We start from the raw sequence: 20280 nt of genomic DNA, 5'->3' as shown, positions 1-20280 counted from the left end.
TCTCCGTTAAAAGTATATGCATATGCGGAGTGCACTCATTGTACTCCGTTATATATTCTTGCATATGAGGAAGGCACACGTTGTACTCCGTTATAGGTTCTTGCATATGCGGAGGGCACTCATTGTTCTCCGTTAGAAGTATTTGCATATGCAGAGGGCACACGTTGTACTCCGTTAAAGGTTCTTGCATATGCGGAGGGCACTCATTGTTTTCTGTCAGAAGTATTTGCATATGCGGAGGGCACTCGTTGAACTCCGTTAGAGGTTCTTGCATATGCGGAGGGCACTCATTGTTCTCCGTTAGAAGTATTTGCATATGAGGAGGGCACTCGTTGTACTCCGTTAGAGGTTCTTGCATATGCAGAGGGCACTCATTGTTCTCTGTTAGAAGTATTTGCATATGCGGAGGGCACTCGATCATTGTTCTCCATTAGAAGTATTTGCATATGCGGATGGCACTCGTTGTACTCCGTTGAAGGTTCTTGTATTATATGCGGAGGGCACTCATTGTTCTCCGTTAGAAGTATTTGCATATGCAGAGGGCACTCGTTGTACTCCGTTAGAGGTACTTGCATATGCGGGGGACACTCATTGTTCTCCGTTAGAAGTATTTGCATATGCGGAGGGCAATCGTTGTACACCGTTATAGGTTCTTGCATATGCGGAGGGCACTCGATCATTGTTCTCCGTTAGAAGTATTTGCATATGCGGAGGGCACTCGTTGTACTCCGTTAGAGGTTCTTGCATATGCGGAGGGCACTCATTGTTTTCCGTTAGAAATATATGCATATGAGGAGGGCACTCGTTGTACCCCGTTAAAGGTTCTTGTATATGCGGAGGGCACTCATTGTTCTCCGTTAGAAGTATTTGCATATGCGGAGAGCACTCGTTGTACAACGTTAGAGGTTCTTGCATATGCAGAGGGCAGTCATTGTTCTCCGTTACAAGTATTTGCGTATGCGGAGGGCACTCATTGCTCTCCGTTAAAAGTATATGCATATGCGGAGGGCACTCATTGTACTCCGTTATAGGGTCTTGCATATGAGGAGGGCACACGTTGTACTCCGTTATAGGTTCTTGCATATGCGGAGGGCACTCATTGTTCTCCGTTAGAAGTATTTGCATATGCAGAGGGCACTCGTTGTACTCCGTTAAAGGTTCTTGCATATGCGGAGGGCACTCATTGTTCTCCGTTAGAAGTATTTGCATATGCGGAGGGCACTCGTTGAACTCTGTTAGAGGTTCTTGCATATGCGGACGGCACTCATTGTTCTCTGTTAGAAGTATTTGTATATGAGGAGGGCACTCGTTGTACTCCGTTAGAGGTTATTGCATATGCGGAGGGCACTCATTGTTCTCTGTTAGAAGTATTTGCATATGCGGAGGGCACTCATTGTTCTCCGTAAGAAGTATTTGCATATGCGGAGGGCACTCGTTGTACTCCGTTAGAGGTTCTTGCATATGCGGAGGGCACTCATTGTTTTCCGTTAGAAGTATTTGCATATGCGGAGGGCACTCGTTGTACTCCGTTGAAGGTTCTTTTATATGTGGAGGGCACTCATTGTTTTCCGTTAGAAGTATTTGCATATGCGGAGGGCACTCGTTGTACTCCGTTAGAGGTACTTGCATATACGGAAGACACTCATTGTTCTCTGTTAGAAGTATTTGCATATGCGGAGGGCACTCGTTGTACTCCGTTAAAGGTTCTTGCATATGGGGAGGGCACTCATTGTTCTCCGTTAGAAGTATTTGCATATGCGGAGGGCACTCGTTGAACTCTGTTAGAGGTTCTTGCATATGCGGACGGCACTCATTGTTCTCTGTTAGAAGTATTTGTATATGAGGAGGGCACTCGTTGTACTCCGTTAGAGGTTCTTGCATATGCGGAGGGCACTCATTGTTCTCCGTTAGAAGTATTTGCATATGCGGAGGGCACTCATTGTTTTCCGTTAGAAGTATTTGCATATGCGGAGGGCACTCGTTGTTCTCCGTTGAAGGTTCTTGCATATGCGGAGGGCACTCATTGTTCTCCGTTGGAAGTATTTGCATATGAGGAGAGCACTCGTTGTACTCCGTTGAAGGTTCTTGCATATGCGGAGGGCACTCATTGTTCTCCGTTAGAAGTATTTGCATATGCGGAGGGCACTCGTTGTACACCGTTAGAGGTTCTTGCATATGCAGAGGGCACTCATTGTTCTCCGTTAGAAGTTTTTGCATATGCGGAGAGCACTCGATCATTGTTCTCCATTAGAAGTATTTGCATATGCGGAGGGCACTCGTTGTACTCCGTTATAGGTTCTTTCATATGCGGAGGGCAATCGATCATTGTTCTCTGTTAGAAGTATTTGTAAATGCTTAGGGCACTCGTTGTACTCCGTTAGAGGTTCTTGCATATGCGGCGGGCACTCATTGTTCTCTGTTAGAAGTATTTGCATATGCGGAGGGCACTTATTGTACATCATTAGAGGAACTCGCACATGAGCAGGTCACTAGTTTACTTATATAATATATACTTGCATTGCAGAAGGGCACTCGTTGTTTTTCGTAATGAGTACTTTTATCAAAGGGGAACACGGGCTGTCCGTCGCTGGAAAACCTTTCATTTATGTGCAGGAAATTCGTTTTCCGCCATTTGAAATACTTTCATCGGAGGCAGGCTAACGTTTCTCTCCGTTTGAAAACTTATACGGAGAGCCGTTTTATAAAGACAGTCTTTACTCATAAATAGCTTCAAAAGTTGAATGTTTTGGCCATTGCTAATGACGTCAAAATATTTTGATTGAATCATAACAATATTACTAGTATTATGTATGTCATTTTTCGATTTTTCGAATTGTAATCATGTGATTTACAGAAATACTTAGATTCGGTATGGATATACATGTCATACATAAACTAACGTAGCATTTTCTGTTGCTTGTATTTAAACTAAATGGTTTCATTACTTGAAATCTTGCTCAATTTGAAATATAAAAATCGTTTGGAGTGGTGACGAATTAAAACGTAGGATGAAATGTTGTCCCTTGTACGTCACAAATGATTTTTGTAATGGATAATTTTTATCTTGGACAGTGTGTTTAAAAGGGCACTTAGGGTTGAAATATCTCAGGTATATACTCGGTCCGGGTATGCATGATATGTAAAACCAAAAGCCACTCGTAAACGACAGTGAAATTTACTGAATACTACACGTTTCTTCCATTGACACCGCAATTTGCTCGTTAACACTACCCTCCCCCATAAAATACCGGAAACGGACTTTTTGCTTTTAATTGCAATCAAAGCAGCTCTCGGGAAACAAAACAAACACTCACGCACGCACGCACACACACACACACACACACACGCGCGCGCGCACACACACACACGCGCGCCCGCGCGCGCGTGCACTGTAACTAAAGAAAAGGAAAACAGTTTGCTTATACACTTTGGCCCATTTTCAATCGTAAACCTTAAGATGCTTAAGAGAGTTCAGGTACACCGTAAACTTACGAGCAAAATCTTTTCGATAATGTTTCTTATTTGTTATTCTTGAAATGCAGTTTACTCCCAAATCGGGATTACGTCTGAAATATACGACCTTTATTGAAACGGTGTCCAGGGGCATTGATTGCCAACAGTATCAAGCTCAAGTCTAGACTTACACTCGGAAAAGCACTAAAGAATCCTCTTTATTTGTTTCGTTTTACAAAGATAAATGCGAATAATTGTAAACTTTCGAATTGTAATAAAATTCAGCAAATTTCATCGTCAAAACTCAACTAGAAAGAAAGCAAGTAACAATGAAATAAAGATGTGCAGTTTGAAAGCCTGAACGTCTATAATCCAACCAGAAAGTAATAGCAGACCAGTCTGGTGGCCGGAAAGTCATGGCTTAGTTTGTTATCTGACTTCATTATTTGTGAATCAAGGCCAAGAGTTCCGTTTCAATAAAATATCTAAGTCGTAAGCCTTGCGCTGCTTATGCGTGCTGGAATGCTAGAAGACACACGTTAAGTATTACTACATTGAAACGGCAATTTACGCTTAAAACTCAGTTATGCCTACAGATTAACGATCTTTATCCTTACTGTTTCCATTCAAACGATGCCCAAGTGTGTAAACTGTCTACGTATTTTTGGCTTTATTCGGCTTATAAGTTGATGTTGTATAGAGTCGTTGTCATAGAGGAATATTATTGAAAAAAAGTGTAGCGAATGGGCTATGCAAGTGCTTTAACGCAGTACAAATAGTGGAGGCATTCATTAATTTATTATCATTATAAGGTTATTTGTTTGTATATATTTTCTTATATCATATATTTATATGGATTGTTAGATCTGATAATGTCCAACTCTATATCCGTTGCCATGCCGTATTAACATGTATTGGAGTTGCTCTCTTTCCCACAACAGGTGAGCTTGATGTTCTGCCCGCCAATCCGTCCTCAGATCTTTTGTACATGGAGACGCACTTGGATGATGGCAACGTTTATCTGGTAAGGTTTCCATTGCATTGGACAAGGTTGGATAAAGACAATGAGTTCATTATGCACCAGTCAATTGTAACCACGACCCACCAGGTCCGGGGGTATACCGGGGATAGCCGGGGAAATGGGCCGTGTTTTTACCTTCCAGGTGGCCTCGCAATGCCGGATGAATGCGGTGGTTTTGTCTTCGTGCCAAATATAGCGGGGAATAGGCCTTACCTAGGGTCCCTGGGGTGAGGGGGCATTTGGCGGTGTTTTTAACAGCAGTTTGTCCCCGCAGGACGGGGATTTTGCCGGTGCTAGGCTGAACCGAAAGTCAAAGTCCCCGCTATTCCCCGGACCTGGGGGGGGGGGGGGCGTGGTTACAATTGACTGGTGCATTATAACATGGCCTGTGAATTAACCATTATGCATTTTATTGATGTTCGTCAGGCCAATTATATTTTTCTCACACACACATGGACACACACACACACACGCGCGCGCTAACGCACGCACGCACGCACGCCGACGCAAGCACGCACACACGCACACACGTACACACACGGACACACACACGGACACACACGGACACACACACACACACGCTCAAACACGCACGTACGTACGCACGCACGCACGAGCGCGCGCACGCCCGCACGCACGCACATACACACACACGCACACACACACGCACACTCACACGCTCGCGCGCGCACGCACGCACGCCCACGCACGTACGCACGCACGCGCACACACACACACACACACACACACACACACACACACACTTTATTTTAATGCGTCCACGTTTCTAGTTTTAACATGGCTGTACAACTTGTGTGTAAATATAGAGGCCTGTGTACTTACTGATATGATACTACTAGTTTTACTAAGGATGCTTTGGCCGAGGACTAATGCCGTATTGGTCCAACCCCGTCGGCATTAAAGCTGGGCATTTTCCCAATATGATATAGATTATATATATAAAGTATTAATGGTTTGTTTCAGTTTATTTTGCTCGATCACATCAATAAACTAGACAAAGATGAAAAGGATAGATAGGCATGACAGTAAAAGCTTAAACCGATCGAGTTATACGTACCGTGACAATTTGACCCCAATAAAGGGTCTAATACTATTGCAGTGCATGATTATATTACATAAAACAAAAATACATCATATTAAACACCATTTTACAACAATGCAATAATTCTTGATCACCTAAACAAACCATACATTATTAGACAGGGCTGCACACATTCCGTAGTAATTTGCCCATTAAAAATATGCTCAGAGCGGTCAGTGAACATGCATACACGACAATATCACATCAACCTAGCGGTCAGCGAACATGCATACACGACAAATTCGCATCAACCTAGCGGACGAACATGCAAACGCGACAATTTCACATCAACCTAGCGGTCAGCGAACAGGCGCACACGACAATATCACATCAACCTAGCGGTCAGCGAACATGCATACACGACACTATCACATAAACCTAGCGGTCAGTGAGCATTCAAACACGACAATATCACATCAACCTAGCGGTCAGCGAACATGCATACACGACAATATCACATCAACCTAGCGGTCAGAGAACAAGCATACACGACCATATCAGATTTACCTCACACCCCTCCAAACTTAATCGTTAAAAAGGTTCACACAATGTTAAACCCTGTGTGTACCAACAGCAGAAAACTGACACGTTACATGCAACATAATAATACAAACTTTGAATATCATAGATCAAGAACTAATCCTGTAAATAAATAAATCTGCCAGCAACAAAAGATTTAAAATCCTCCATAAGTATTCGTGTCACAGAGGATTAAACTGATCCGAGCAAGAATATATCATCTTCAAAATCGCCCTGTAGTTGGCAACCGAATTCAGCTTATATGTGTATCGCTCGTTCCTCATTATAGATGAACATGACGGCGGCGGGTTGGATTGACGGGGTGGTGTACGTGGACAGACTGAGTGTGGAGGCGTACAACCTCACCTCTCAACCTATGCTCTTCACAGTGTCTTACAAACTCCCGGGCTTCCTCAACTTTACCGACTTGGAGGACAATGGCAATCAGGTGCGCTGCTTTACAACAAACAATACAAATAGTCTGGTACGCCTAAACACGTTTATGCACTCTACAGAAAAAATGTTTTAAATATTATTTTCAAAGCTTTCATGGATCACAGTTTGTCTGATGGTTACATGAATCATAACATATAACATTTTTCAGTATTTTTACACTGACGGGGTCTTGATTGATTTGCCAACCTTGCCAGTATCCGAGATCATGTTCAAGTACGAGTATGATGTGAAAAACTCCACTATACAACTATACGGTCCAGGTATGAACGTTCACTTCGCTGCTAGTGTCGTCGCATGTCTAGTTTCATCCGTGCCTGCTCTTTATAATTATGATAGCAACATATTCTGATGTACGTTTTCAGCAACCAGCTACGTCAGCGCTCCATTTCTGTTGGTGACCGGGTATTTCAAAAGTAAGTATACACCATTCTTTACCATAAACTTGATCATTTAACATGTGTATTAAGGCAAAACCAAAAAATCAGATCTTTGGTAGAAACGGAGAAAGGGATAGTTGGTGTAATTCTTTCCACTTTACACAATACATTCAGTGATCTATGTGTCTGTTGTAAACCAGAAGATGTTAAACAGTAATAAAATGTTCATAGAGGAAAACAAATCTGGAATCATTTAAACGTCTTATGATTGCATGTTGAAGTAACATATTGATGGCACAATCAAAGCAAAAAACACTGTTAGTCTGTTACCTCAGAATGATGTAATCATATGTATGTGGGGTTGTGTAAAAAATGCAATGAACCTCAGAATGATGTAATCATATGTATGTGGGGTTGTGTAAGGACTATTTCCTTTTTTCTGTAATTGAAAAACTTGATATTGAAGTAAACATGTTGGCAAGCATTACCAAGTCTGTCCACGGACACACGTAGCTTTTCTGAAAACAACAACTTAAAAAATAAATTATAAAAATAACACAAACGCCGCCATGACATGATAGGGTATATAAAATCGCTAGATACAAATGATGCCCTACCTGAAAGCGCAACAAAACCATTTGATTTACCAGTAAATCATATATTTCCAGGCCAGGTATCATCAACATCACCTTTGACATCAACGACAACAGAAACAACAACATCGTCTTTAGAGACATCAACAACAACATCAGTGGAATCGACAACGGATGCAACTACTTCTACTTTAGAGACATCAACAACAGCATCAGTGGAATCGACAACAGATGCAACTGCTTCTACTTTAGATACATCAACCCCAACAACATCAACGGAGTCGACAACATATGCAATAAATTTTACTTCCAATGCATCAACAACATCAATGGAATCGACAACAGGTGCAACAATTTCTACTTTGGAGACATCACCAACAGCAACATCAATAGAATCAACAACAGGTGAAGCAATTTCTACTATGGAAACATCACCAACAGCAACATCAATGGAATCGACAACACGTGCAACAATTTCTACTTTCGAGACATCACCAACAGCAACATCAATGAAATCGACAACACGTGCAGCAATTTCTACTTTCGAAACATCACCAACAGCAACATCAATGGAATCGACAACAGGTGCAACACATTCTACTTTAGAGACGTCAACAACAGCAACATCAATGGAATCAACAACAGTACAGGAGATACCAACTTTTCCGAATACATCAACGTACACAATATATCCGAACATGTCGGTAAGTGTGAATGGAACACTTTATTGTCCATGTTATGTTTCAAATGCTTCAGTTGCGTCCAACAACTCTGCAAATGAGTTCCAAAGCTTCAATGCAATGATTGCCGAGATGACCATTCGGCCCACTGACCTGTCAAAGACAAGCCGGAAGTACAAGAGCGCCCCGGACGCCCGTCACTCCTCCGTCGCCTTCGGCACTCTCGCAATTGTCCTGATTGTGACGGTGATTTCATTCGTTGTATACCTCGACAGTACCAGGCTGGTCACAGAGTTCGCAAAAATAAAGCACAACTACAGACAGATGAAAAGGCAATGGTCCAGACGCAGCTTGGTTAGTGTCGAACAATCACAAGACCACATCACACTGTCAGAGATACAAAAATAGCGCATTGGGTTTGCTGATTTCAACAGTTTTATTGTAAATGTTGTCATAGCTTACAATCATAAACACTCTCTCAGTTCTACAAAATGTTATCGCACTAATATACAACTAGTCTACAAACTCAATACAATCTCAATTCCCCGAATGGAGAACATTTAGTCGCCCGTTTGCCCGACGGTCCGATCCGTCACACCCTTTACTGAATTGTTTCCCTTTAATAATATGTTCTTGTTATATCTAAATTTTGCCCGGGACATTACTAGGACATCTTTGAGGTATTGATTTTAAACTTCATATACAGATAGATCGTTTTAATGAGAAGTGCAGTGCACGTGAACCATAACTCAACTTTTTCATTTTAATACTTAATTCTTGTTCGGAGTATAACTCCAAAAGTATTTGAAATATTGACCTTATACTTCATATACGGAATTCTCTGATTGAGTATAAGTTCAGTGTATGGAAACTTAACTTTGATTTTGGCATTTTATCAACAATTGCCCATTGCCCTTTCTTAAACTTATTATGTGGTCTTGAGCAAAACAAATATAATTGAAAAGGTTATATTTTTCAATTCTTTTCCGCATGTGTATCCTGTCGGGCGCAGTGTACCCTGTCGGGCGCATACATTGTTTCAAACGATGTCCTTGTACTACTGGTCCCTCATAGAAATACTGACGTCAAATATCAATCTTAACTCATTTGACCACATCTAAAAGCGCAATCTCTAATACAATGTGATGATGATATTGGTCAAGAATCCATCCAAAAATATGTTTTCTTCAGAAAGAATGTAAATGAGTACAACTCATTGCTTTTAAGCAATGACTCCAATACTTTTTTTTGCTCTAGAATGAGTTTTTGTTGAAATATTAACAAAGGTTTATATCAACACATTCTATATTAAAAGGTTTAAGCACAATAAGCATAAAGTATTTAAAAAAAGTAATACCATGCACCATATTTGGTCAAATGGGTAAAGACTTAGACTGAAATTTTACTTTAGTATTTGTGTGATATTATAGGCCGTTTTAAGAGGCTGTAAATGTAGTTAAAAGCTATATATTGGCTTCTGTTTGTAAATTGAGAGCAGAATTAATACCCTGCATCAATATAGAAACCAGCATGTGCTTGTCAGTATGTTGTTATTGTCACTTGTCATATGATTTGCTTAAGGTAGTCCCATGATTTCCATTGTGGAAACGTTCATATAACGTTTCAATTCATTGGCAGCTTTATTATCATATTCCAACAAAGTTAAAAGCTAATGCCGAAAAATGTCCGATATCAAAATTCAAATAGAATTTAAAACTAAAAACCTTTCTAAGGAATCAGCAGTTTGGATACGGCAATGAACACCAAATATATTCTGTACAACCATTTGCGACAATATTTTATGTTGTCGGAAGTATACCTATAATGTAGTGATTAAAGCATGATAGGGTGTGGATAGAACTGTAAAATATTTCTCTTTTTATAAGAGTTTGTAGCTGATGACTATTTTCTTCGTTCAATGTTGATAAATCCCTCATTGTTTTGTCATTTCGATAATATAATCTATATTTTTTTATTTTATAGTCTTGTAAGTCAAATAATTCAATGATTTTCAGGTTTGGTTGGAATTAAATTATATCCTTTGTTTATATCGTTAGTTTTTCAGTTATGGAAAAACAATATATCGTGCGCTCGGGTCGGGTACCCCGTACCCTCTCTTCGGATATTTACGGAAACTATAATCGTAACCATGTGCGTTGGTAAGTAACGAAGGAAGGAGGGCATTAGATCAGTAATTCGAGCGAAAATGACTGATTATAATGAAAAGATGGTTCGAATCCCCAAAAATCTTCCTCATTGAAGTATAACAGAAACTTTAAGACAGATATGTTTTCCAACATTTATTGCAGATATTCTACATGCGTAATTGTGTTGCGGTTGTGTGGTCCTTGGAGGCAGAAAACACCCGAGAAGCAAACCGTACATTCTATTTTCACGTACTCACATATGCTCCTCTCGGACTGTTCCTTAACTTTTCCAATTATCCCTTTTATTACATGCTTTTAAAGCTTGCAGGTAGAAGGAAAGCGAAATGTCTGCAAGATTTAGCCATGTATTATTTTGTACAATGTCAACACTGAAAGTGTCAATAAATATAAATAAATAATCCAACAAGCAAAAGCCAGTTGTTCATGAATTTTTATGAATAGTTAATGAATGTTTCTGTCGACGTGTCAAAAACATTGGATGTGCGATGATAGTTTTGTCGGCAAGTACGTCGGCGGAGGTCATGACTGGCTCTCTGTCTGGGCGTCCATGACCGGCCGCCGGACAGCCTTGCAAGTGAAGACAGGAAGGTAGAGAGGGTACTGGTTGTTGTAGAGGCGCGGGTCAGCGGACGGTAGCTCGCCGCTGCTCGGCGGCAGGAAGTGAAGCTTCTGTATCAAGGAAGTAAGCACCAGAAAAAGTCTTGTCATGGCAAAATCCTCCCCCGGACATCGCCGTCTCCCGACGGAAAATGGAATGAGACTGAAATAAATAAATTAACATATGTAAGTGATTAATGGTACAAATGCACACTTTCAAGTTCAACCTCGTGATCTCGTTATGTCAAGCTTACGACTCACTAAATAGCTTCAATAACAGTTTTCACTATAAACTGTCTTAATTTTCGTTTTGATTAAGGCAAACTTAGTGTTTACTTTATGATATTTGCTAGGCTATTACTAATCTGGACAAATGTGCTTCACTTGTATTTTACACATGTGGAAAGCGCCAAGTAGAGATTGTCTGTAATACATCTTGAGTAGATAACTCTGAATATATTTGTCAATTAAGACTACATCTGACTATCTATACATAATTATATGTCCATGGAAGATGTTGTTTTTGTAAATGATTACTCGAAATGTTAAATGTTCGTAATGTCCATCTATATAATATCATACTGTTCTTTTGATGTTCGTGTATATCATATCATCGATGTGTGTATATATTCTTTGTATTCATCTGTATATATGTTAATTTCTTCATTTATGGAGAAATAAAAAGTATCTATCTATCAATAGCGTGTGAATATTTAAAGTTACTTACGATTGTCTGAGTTTGTGGTCTTCAGGAAGGAGGGAGTAGCCATCGTGTGTGAGGAAGCGCTCGGGCCGGAAGCACCACGGGTCGCCCCAGATAGCTTCGTCATGGTGAATACCAAAGATGTTTGGGAAAATCTTAAAAAGGAACATAATAACTTAAGGCATTGGTCAAAGCAGTTCGCGGATTGACAACTATTCAATAATTATGTCGTTTATAAATACATGAACGTTATCATTTGCAAGCCAAGCATTCGGCGTTAAATACCGTAAAAATGCACTAAAACGTCTTCAAACCATAAGAAAATACTTGTATCTTACCCCGGAATCTTTCTCTATGACGAATCCATCCAGAACCACGTCTTTATTGCACTTGTGAGGAATGGCGAGAGGCGTTTGACTAACATATCGAAGCATTTCTAGTAATACAGCTTGAGTATACGGCATTTCCATACGATGATTGGATGATGGCATTGCACTAGTTCCGATGACGTCATTGATTTCTGCGTGAACACGTGACTGGACGTGTGGGTAATGACACATGAGAAGGATGAGCATTCGCATACTTTTCATCATTTCGGACATTCCTGAAGCACAAAGACAAGTTTAAATAAGGCGGGATCGATAATATTCGATTGGTTATTTAGATAAATTAACCGGATCTGATTCGTAGAGAAAAATAAACAAAACTTATTAAACTTTATTCATGCAGATAGCACTAAGTTTAAACATATACAGAAAAACATTTATTTCATTAGACTACCACGTGCATTTATGCATATTGAATGACTAAAAACATTTACCTGCAAGTACGGTGTCGAACATGAGTCCCCGGATGTAGTCGTCCGACAGCCAGGCTTGGTCCCCGGAAGTGGTACCCTCTTCTGCCTGGATCTGCAGGCAGACGTCCACCAGGCCGCGAACCCGTCCCGCTTCGTATGAAGCCTTAAAACAAAGACTCATTTATCTAAACACGACGTACAAGTATATAATATGTATATATATAAACGTTATTATTGTATATGAATTTCCGAGGTTTAAAGTGATTACTTTTTAGTGTACTGTATATAGTAGTTATAGATATAATCGCAAGTAAGAGCACGTTTCAAAACAAAACACTAGTTATATTTTTTGCTTGATTTGGTCATAAAAATCATTTACTTTTTATGATTTTGATTTTCTTTCGAATGAATTAAACATCCTAATCATCCTACCCACCTTTTGCGTATCGAAGTATTTACGGGAAACCCGGTCGCGAGACTCAATTGCGGCACGGAAAAGGCGGCCGTGTTTAAAGGGCAGAAAACGGAGCCAGGGAAACATCCGCAGAGGCACGTCCACGGCCGGCTGGAGGAGATCATACAGACGCTCGATGAACTCCCACAACGCATCTTTGTCCGGGTCGTCCGCCGGAAGCGCCTCACCGATAAGCTGGTGAAGAGAAAATAAAATTATAGAGCTCTAGCTGTTTGTACTATTGTTTTGATGAGCATGTTTGAAATATTAATGAGTTGTTGACTATAGCCAAGGGCAACTGAGATATAATACAAGACAGTCTTGTGCAACACACTTAAGTGTACAATAATAACGAAGTGTACTAATTAGTGACCTTTCATTATTGTTAATCTGTGAAACACAAGCACAAAAGAATATGCCGATACTTCACACCGATACCGAAATATAGAAAATATTGACGATAGCTAATCATGCCATGAATCAAAATCAATTATTTTCTGGTACGGTTAATTGCCATTTCCAAAATGACCATTTGCAATTTGTATGGCACCTACCACAAAGGAGTTCAACTCTTGTATAACGTCTTTGATCAATGTATCTGGGTTCACACTTTCGTGATTTAGTCCGTGAGCCAATTTGTCTATGATTGAAAAGCATGTATTTTCAAAGTTTCTATCACACATTAATCGATTTAGCACTTTTCTTCGTAAAATGGACCTAAGTTCATTAGTTCGTTCGCCTAAGTCCGCAAAGCCGATGTGTTTTCTTCCGTAGAAGACATGTTTAGTGACATTGTCAGCCCTGTCGTTGGTGTGATGGCTTATTTGACCGGTGGCGAACAGCCGGCGTAGCAGCCCAGCGTCCGTCACCACCACCACGGACTGCCCAGCCAACCGGAACTGGAATATCTTCCCGTAATGCCTACTCCACCGTGAACACACGTGGTGAAACCTCGACGTGTCCACGTCCAGCAATGAACCAAGGAAAGGGAGTCCCCGCGGCCCGGGGAGAGCACTCGCTGACCTCCCGCCACTGTACATCCATAAAACAGCCCTGCCGCGGTATTTAAACATTACTTCATACGAACTTTGAACAATATTAAATAATGTAGCCATGTTATTGTTGAGCCACCAGGCAATATATGAAGCTGTTTGTTTTCGGTGTATTTATTTATGCACGACCGTCCCAGATAATCGCGAGAGGAATGACGCTACTGCCACTGTTTAAGTTCGCTGCGCGTCATTAAACAATTCTCTCTTAAGTACTATGTCCCTGGATACCAAATAATGATAAAATTGCACGAATGTTTTGATCTTGAAAGTGGGTGATTATCTATTAACAGCCCTGCCTGTTTTCTGTACTATCTTGGCTGAATGGGTGACCAAATAATCGAACAATATTTATACGCCCGACAAATAAAAATAGAACTATGAGTAAATGAAGAAATATTCCATTCATATGAATTTAATAAATTAAATCACGGTTGAGTGGTGAAATGCGTGGAGTGGTGAAATGCGTGGAATGAATAGTCGAAAACTACGATTTACGTTTTAAAACCTTGTTGTGGAAAACCGTCAGCCACTTTAACCATAAATGTCACCCAGATACGCAGTATGTAACCAGTTGTTTCGTTTAATGACGATACTGTTTTAGCAAAAACACATCTTAAATTGCGTAGCATGAAAATATAGTCGTATGAGAAGAAAAACAGTTTGTTTTTTCTAGTTGTTTAAATGATTAGTCTGACTCTTTGTTGTCATCATGTATCAACTGCTATCATATAATAATAACAGCTTCATCAGATATTTAAGCATTTGTATGCGAAGCATCTATATTCATGTATTAACTTGAGGAAACGCATTAGCATCATTGATGAATCATTATCACTCACTCACTCACTCACTCACTCACACTCGCTCGCTCACAGCTATTTTGTCGTTTATAAAAAAGTTTTAGATCAATATTTAAAAAAGAAAGAAAAAGAAAGCATCACTTACCAGTTTTGAAAATACTGCACACAGAATTTGCTGTAGTTGCACATCGAAATTACAGTCAATATGTGTTTGGCAGACTTGCTCAGATATTTTCCCTGTTTCTTCTTTCAGAAACATCTCTAAACTTTTCGCACGTTGGCAAAGAAAGGTTTTCAAAAAGCGCTTGTGTCGATCCTCGCGTTCACCGAGGTCCTGGAAAGAGAAACCCTTATTCTCTAGCACGTGATCCTGCAGGAACAGGCCCAGCCGCCCGTCTGTACTCCTCATAGACAACACGGTCCTAGCAAGCTCCGCAGAATTCAGAACCACAAATTTTCTATTCACAAACGGTAGCTTTACGTAACTCAATGCGCCGTCGCGGAGGTGTAAATTACTGAAATAAATGTGCAGCGTGCCCCGGGAAGAAGCGCTCAGCGGCACGGGATGCATGCGGAGTCGGCCATCATTGCTGCCGTTGTACTCGTGCAGGCGCGACGGCGGCAATGTGCAGACGCCAGCGTTTACCGCCTGCTTGACGTCATTTCCGGAACGGTTTCTTCCAGTTGTCCTTGAGAAAGACTTTAATATCCGATAGCCAAAGCTCATTTCAACAGTCACCTGTATAATGAATAGTTCTTTTTGTAAATTGAAATTTTAAACTTAAAGACCAATCGATCAAAACCCTGACCTTCCCGATATATTGATAGGATTAAATCAGTTTTCAGTTAATACGAGAAACTTTTTCACGCAAACACAATATAGTAAGCAGATAACGAATCGCTAAAAACAAATCAAACTGTTTTCGAGTTCAAGTAAATAGTAACCAGCTTAAACTCAAATATGAACATGATTCATCTATTCATTCAAAGCTTTACATTGCAACACCTCTCTTAAGTTAAAATGATAGAATTCAGTTGAAATAATGTATCAGATACGCTACATATAAGCATTCTATGTGCCTTTAAATAGCAATCCCGCATATGACCATGATTAAATCTCGAATAATAAATTATGGAACGGGAGGATTGGCTGGGTTGACTACCTATAGACATTGTCTCCGTTCCAATGTAGCGGAGTTACTTTAGGAAAAACCTTTTGTGTCTTAAACGATTTCGAAACAGTTGATTTACATAATAATTAAGTCTACCTACTTTCGTCGGTAATATAATTACACTATATAAGCAGTACTTGAACAGCTTCTACACTACTGGAGAACAATAGCGGGATCAATTTACAATTAACTATTGGGCTATTTTGTAGTTTTCTCATTTTCTTAATCGATTCAACTATATATATATATTTTTGCGAGCAATTGTTATGCAAACTATTTTTCAATAGACTGAATGGTGAATTTGATGTTTTTCCCATATTCAATCCCTAATCGCAAATATAATTGTACGAGTGTAGGAGGGAGTAGCGAGCCTGTCGAGGGTGACGACTCCCACGCAGTGAGATGCGTGTCTGTGGCCACATGGGATTGTGTTTTTCATAATGTATGAATGCGGTTGCTGTGAGAATCTAGGACTCTTCTGGGCCCACATCAGCTTTGTTCTCAAACATTAAGGCATTCAAGAGATTGGGTGTTATATTTCTTTTCATACGTTTACAAAACAGCTTAAACATCTATTTTGACAAACAAATCAGGTAAACACGTGGTTTTTTACAAAAAAGAACAGACATCATAAAAACTAAAAGGGTGCATTTATAATTTGTAAAAAAAACAAAGGTCATGTTTTATTGAAATTGAATAAAAGTAATAAATTATTATTGTATTAAAACGATTTTTTATGCAAGTATAAATACTATACTTGATTCACCTTTTCGGAGAATGATAAGACAATTATTGCATTAATTTAGTTATTCAGATTTCCACGAGCTGCAAATCAGAGCCAACCTGTAACAAAGAGAAACAATTGTTATCCGACTGCTTGCTTTAAATATGTTTGAAACGAATTCATAATCTAAAAAGACTGAAGCACGGAAATGTAATGTCATGAATTTAATGTATCTGTTTCAGATATCGGATTTGGTACATTTTGTATACGCATTTCCCCATGACATTGAATTCGGTCACGATACATGAAATGGCACAATAGGACAGACGGATCACGAGCTGCACGGTGTCTTGTTTCTAAAGGCACAGGTAAAGAACAGGTTTGAAATTTTACTATGTACAATAATCAAGACTATTGCATTACAATTCAATGTACACTCCTTAACCTGGTGCAGGTGAATGTACGGGATCGGGTAGGTCTTTCAAAAGTAGATTAATAGTCATGCACAATTGTTGTGTAAACCTTAAAGATATAAAGACTCTCACCACGTTTTCAAAGGCTTACAGCACAACCTCTCTTACATGTAATCATGGGTTATGGGATCGTTTCTCTGCCCCATCCCCAGCGCCCAACACAGCCCCACGACACTCTGCCAGTTTCATCCTTCCCCCGAGACTGCCTGTCCCCCTCAAACTCGCGGAATATTGCTGCTCCAAAAGGCGTGAATATAAACATTACACGAGGCGTAATGAAAATCGACAAAGTTCGTGCTGCACTCTAAACGTTAATCTTACATGGCTATGTAATGCCCCCATCACACTAGGCCACGTTCCCACTACGTCCTCAAAATCTGACAGGACGCAGTCAGAATTTGGTCAACGTAGAAGGAATGCAGCACACACCGACGTACGACAAACAAAGGTGATCAGAGGATGTTCCATTTAAATGATTAAAGTTTAAGGATGCTATTGTTTGTCAATATTGAAAGAAAACTTGACCGTGTTCAACTGAGAAAGTTTTTTTTTTTTTTAAAAAAACGCGATTAACAGTTGACACCACGCAACCAACGTATACATGTCTAAAACACAAAGTTACGACACGCGAAGTTCCCGAATAATACAAATAAAGGCGTTTCCGCCTGGCTCTTTTCTGTTGTTAACATCCCAATTTAACTGACCGATAACGGACGTCTTATCTACGAATCTAATGATCATAACTGTCCACCATGACATACTGACCAGTGCACTGCTACTAGTGGTACAGCTGACCAGTGTTTTATTACTAGTGGAAGAGCTGACCAGTGCTCTGTTACTAATGGTACAGCTGACCAGTGCACTGCTACTAGTGGTACAGCTGACCAGTGCTCTGTTACTAATGGTACAGCTGACCAGTGCACTGCTACTAATGGTACAGCTGACAAGTGCTCTGTTACTAGTGGTACAGCTGACCAGTGCTCTGTTACTAGTGGTAGAGATGACCAGTGCTCTGTTACTAATGGTACAGCTGACCAGTGCACTGCTACTAGTGGTACAGCTGACCAGTGCTCTGTTACTAGTGGTACAGCTGACCAGTGCTCTGTTACTAATGGTACAGCTGACCAGTGCACTGCTTCTAGTGGTACAGCTGACCAGTGCTCTGTTACTAATGGTACAGTTGACCAATGCTCTGTTACTAGTGGTAGAGCTGACCAGTGCTCTGTTACTAATGGTAGAGCTGACCAGTGCTCTGTTACTAGTGGTACAGCTGACCAGTGCTCTGTTACTAATGGTAGAGCTGACCAGTGCACTGCTTCTAATGGTACAGCTGACAAGTGCTTTGTTACTAGTGGAACAGCTGACCAATGCTCTGTTACTAATGGTAGAGCTGACCAGTGCACTGCTACTAGTGGTACAGCTGACCAGCGCTTCTAGCTGTAGACTGGTTTAAGATATTCTACATAAACTTTTTGTGCAACTATCTATAAAGGACAATACAGATTCAAGTTTTATTTTTCATTTACATTTTATGATAATCTTTAAATGCTATTTCAGCTTAGGCCAGAGCGTTCATTATGTGCCAGGAGTGTGGTAAACGTATGATTGTGTACAGAAAAATTGACGTCATCGGAGGCTCAGTCGGTCACCAGCGTTGAGGAAGAGCTTCTTTATATATCAGGGATCCGCTCTTCCACGCAAGGATTTACAGGTATCATATCATTGTCAAGGACGGCTTGTAATGCAGCACTATAATAGAGGCATCTTATATGCAGGTTGGACATTCACCTCATCTAGCCTGAAAATCATCTACTTGAATACAAGCCTCTCTCAGTACCCAGTTTATTTTTATGAGTTATAAAACAATGATTGTTGGCAAAGCATCTTTTTAGTGGCAGCCTGATAATTCAAAATGACTGGCAACTTAGTTTACTCCACAAGTGCATTATTCGAGCCTGTATAACGAACCTAGTTAATGAAGGTTACAAATGAAAATGTTTGCTTTTTTCAGGTTAAACAATGATTTTTGAAGATATCTGCTTCTACTGTGGGGACAGTGATGCTCTTGACACGGATGGTGTCTTGAGCTTTTGTCAGTATTAATTCGGGTGTTTCAGTTTTTCTATGAGCTTTTAAAGCAATCTTATGTTCATTGATGGACGAAAATTGGTTGTGTGGCATATTAATGTTTAATTTGTAAGTAAAGTTGTTTTATTATCAATCAGTATCAGTCACATATTTTATAACAATCAAGTATTTTATTTTGTTATAATATGTTCTGTGTATTTGTCAAATAGTCTCTTGTTTTTCTGTATAGAATGACCATATTCTTGTTTTATGTGTTGCATGTAACTTTTAGTATGTATATGGACGAGACTCAAATAATTATATAATTCTAGTTTTAATTATGATGGAGTGCGAGATTTAAAGGAACGCTTTAGCATGGTATGTCCGATATGCGCAACATGCAGGGAAACAAAACCTATCAAGACCAGAGGTGCTAAGAAAACAATTAAGGGTGCAAAAATGACAGTTCATATCACCAGAAAGAGATGTTTTGAAGTCTTAAAAGAGACAGTGAAAACTGATGTGTTCATTTAGTCATAGCAGTGACATTGTTAAAATTGTTGTATAGAATGTCTTATTTCTAATAGTGACATTTTGTCGTTATGTTTGGAAGCTGTTTTCTAGTTCTTGAAAACACATTATCTAGTCATGTTTATAATGCCTTAATATGTTCTAGTTTTAATAGAGACATTATTAAGTCATGGTTTAAATGCCTTAATGTGTTCTAGTTTTAATAGAGACATTATTTAGTCATGGTTTAAATGCCTTAATGTGTTCTAGTTTTAATAGAGACATTATTAAGTCATGGTTTAAATGCCTTAATGTGTTCTAGTTTTAATAGAGACATTATTAAGTCATGGTTTAAATGCCTTAATGTGTTCTAGTTTTAATAGAGACATTATTTAGTCATGGTTTAAATGCCTTAATGTGTTCTAGTTTTAATAGAGACATTATTAAGTCATGGTTTAAATGCCTTAATGTGTTCTAGTTTTAATAGAGACATTATTAAGTCATGGTTTAAATGCCTTAATGTGTTCTAGTTTTAATAGAGACATTATTAAGTCATGGTT

The 20280-nt window shown here is 39.6% G+C and overlaps 3 protein-coding genes and 1 long non-coding RNA gene across 6 annotated transcripts; 2 read left to right on the top strand and 2 right to left on the bottom strand.

The window, feature by feature from the left end:
• Positions 1 to 1326: 1326 nt before the first annotated feature.
• LOC128231083 (apidaecins type 73-like) lies at positions 1327 to 2238 on the bottom strand. Its single transcript, XM_052943503.1, has one exon. The coding sequence runs from the start codon at positions 2236 to 2238 to the stop codon at positions 1327 to 1329; it is 912 nt and encodes a 303-aa protein (XP_052799463.1).
• A 4265-nt stretch (positions 2239 to 6503) lies between these two features.
• Positions 6504 to 8609, top strand: LOC128231082 (uncharacterized). Its single transcript, XM_052943502.1, has 4 exons — positions 6504 to 6543; positions 6700 to 6811; positions 6914 to 6964; positions 7597 to 8609. The coding sequence occupies exons 2-4, from the start codon at positions 6757 to 6759 to the stop codon at positions 8607 to 8609; spliced, it is 1119 nt and encodes a 372-aa protein (XP_052799462.1). The 5' UTR covers positions 6504 to 6543; positions 6700 to 6756.
• Positions 8610 to 10486: 1877 nt separating this feature from the next.
• Positions 10487 to 15761, bottom strand: LOC128232545 (vitamin D 25-hydroxylase-like). Of its 3 annotated transcripts, XM_052946173.1 has the most exons (7): positions 14920 to 15110; positions 13477 to 13975; positions 12905 to 13117; positions 12490 to 12631; positions 12008 to 12273; positions 11694 to 11824; positions 10487 to 11129 (listed from the first exon to the last, which is right to left on the bottom strand). In XM_052946173.1, the coding sequence occupies exons 1-7, from the start codon at positions 14961 to 14963 to the stop codon at positions 10889 to 10891; spliced, it is 1536 nt and encodes a 511-aa protein (XP_052802133.1). In that variant the 5' UTR covers positions 14964 to 15110; the 3' UTR covers positions 10487 to 10888. The 3 variants fall into 3 exon arrangements, with proteins under 3 accessions (XP_052802133.1, XP_052802131.1, XP_052802132.1); XM_052946171.1 differs by lacking the exon at positions 13477 to 13975 and having other exon boundaries at positions 14920 to 15761; XM_052946172.1 differs by lacking the exon at positions 14920 to 15110 and having other exon boundaries at positions 13477 to 14892.
• Positions 15762 to 16700: 939 nt separating this feature from the next.
• Positions 16701 to 19962, top strand: LOC128232546 (uncharacterized). Its single transcript, XR_008260546.1, has 3 exons — positions 16701 to 17038; positions 18701 to 18854; positions 19155 to 19962. It is a non-coding gene; the product is annotated as an uncharacterized LOC128232546 (long non-coding RNA).
• The last annotated feature ends 318 nt before the right edge of the window (positions 19963 to 20280 follow it).

This window comes from Mya arenaria, chromosome 4 (assembly GCF_026914265.1).
Source record: "Mya arenaria isolate MELC-2E11 chromosome 4, ASM2691426v1".
Taxonomy (NCBI): domain Eukaryota; kingdom Metazoa; phylum Mollusca; class Bivalvia; order Myida; family Myidae; genus Mya; species Mya arenaria.
Note: the sequence above shows the minus strand (reverse complement) of the source record. Positions and strands in the feature narration are given on the sequence as shown.

Coding starts and splice junctions, on each gene's coding strand:
- LOC128231083 (XM_052943503.1), bottom strand. CDS start 2,238: ATGATCGAGTGCTCTCCGCATATGCAAAAACTTCTAACGGAGAACAAT.
- LOC128231082 (XM_052943502.1), top strand. CDS start 6,757: ATGTTCAAGTACGAGTATGATGTGAAAAACTCCACTATACAACTATAC. Junction 6,812..6,913: donor TATACAACTATACGGTCCAG/GTATGAACGTTC, acceptor GTACGTTTTCAG/CAACCAGCTACGTCAGCGCT. Junction 6,965..7,596: donor GGTGACCGGGTATTTCAAAA/GTAAGTATACAC, acceptor ATATATTTCCAG/GCCAGGTATCATCAACATCA.
- LOC128232545 (XM_052946171.1), bottom strand. CDS start 15,501: ATGAGCTTTGGCTATCGGATATTAAAGTCTTTCTCAAGGACAACTGGA. Junction 12,274..12,489: donor GTTCGACACCGTACTTGCAG/GTAAATGTTTTT, acceptor TTTGTGCTTCAG/GAATGTCCGAAATGATGAAA. Junction 11,825..12,007: donor TCATAGAGAAAGATTCCGGG/GTAAGATACAAG, acceptor TTCCTTTTTAAG/ATTTTCCCAAACATCTTTGG.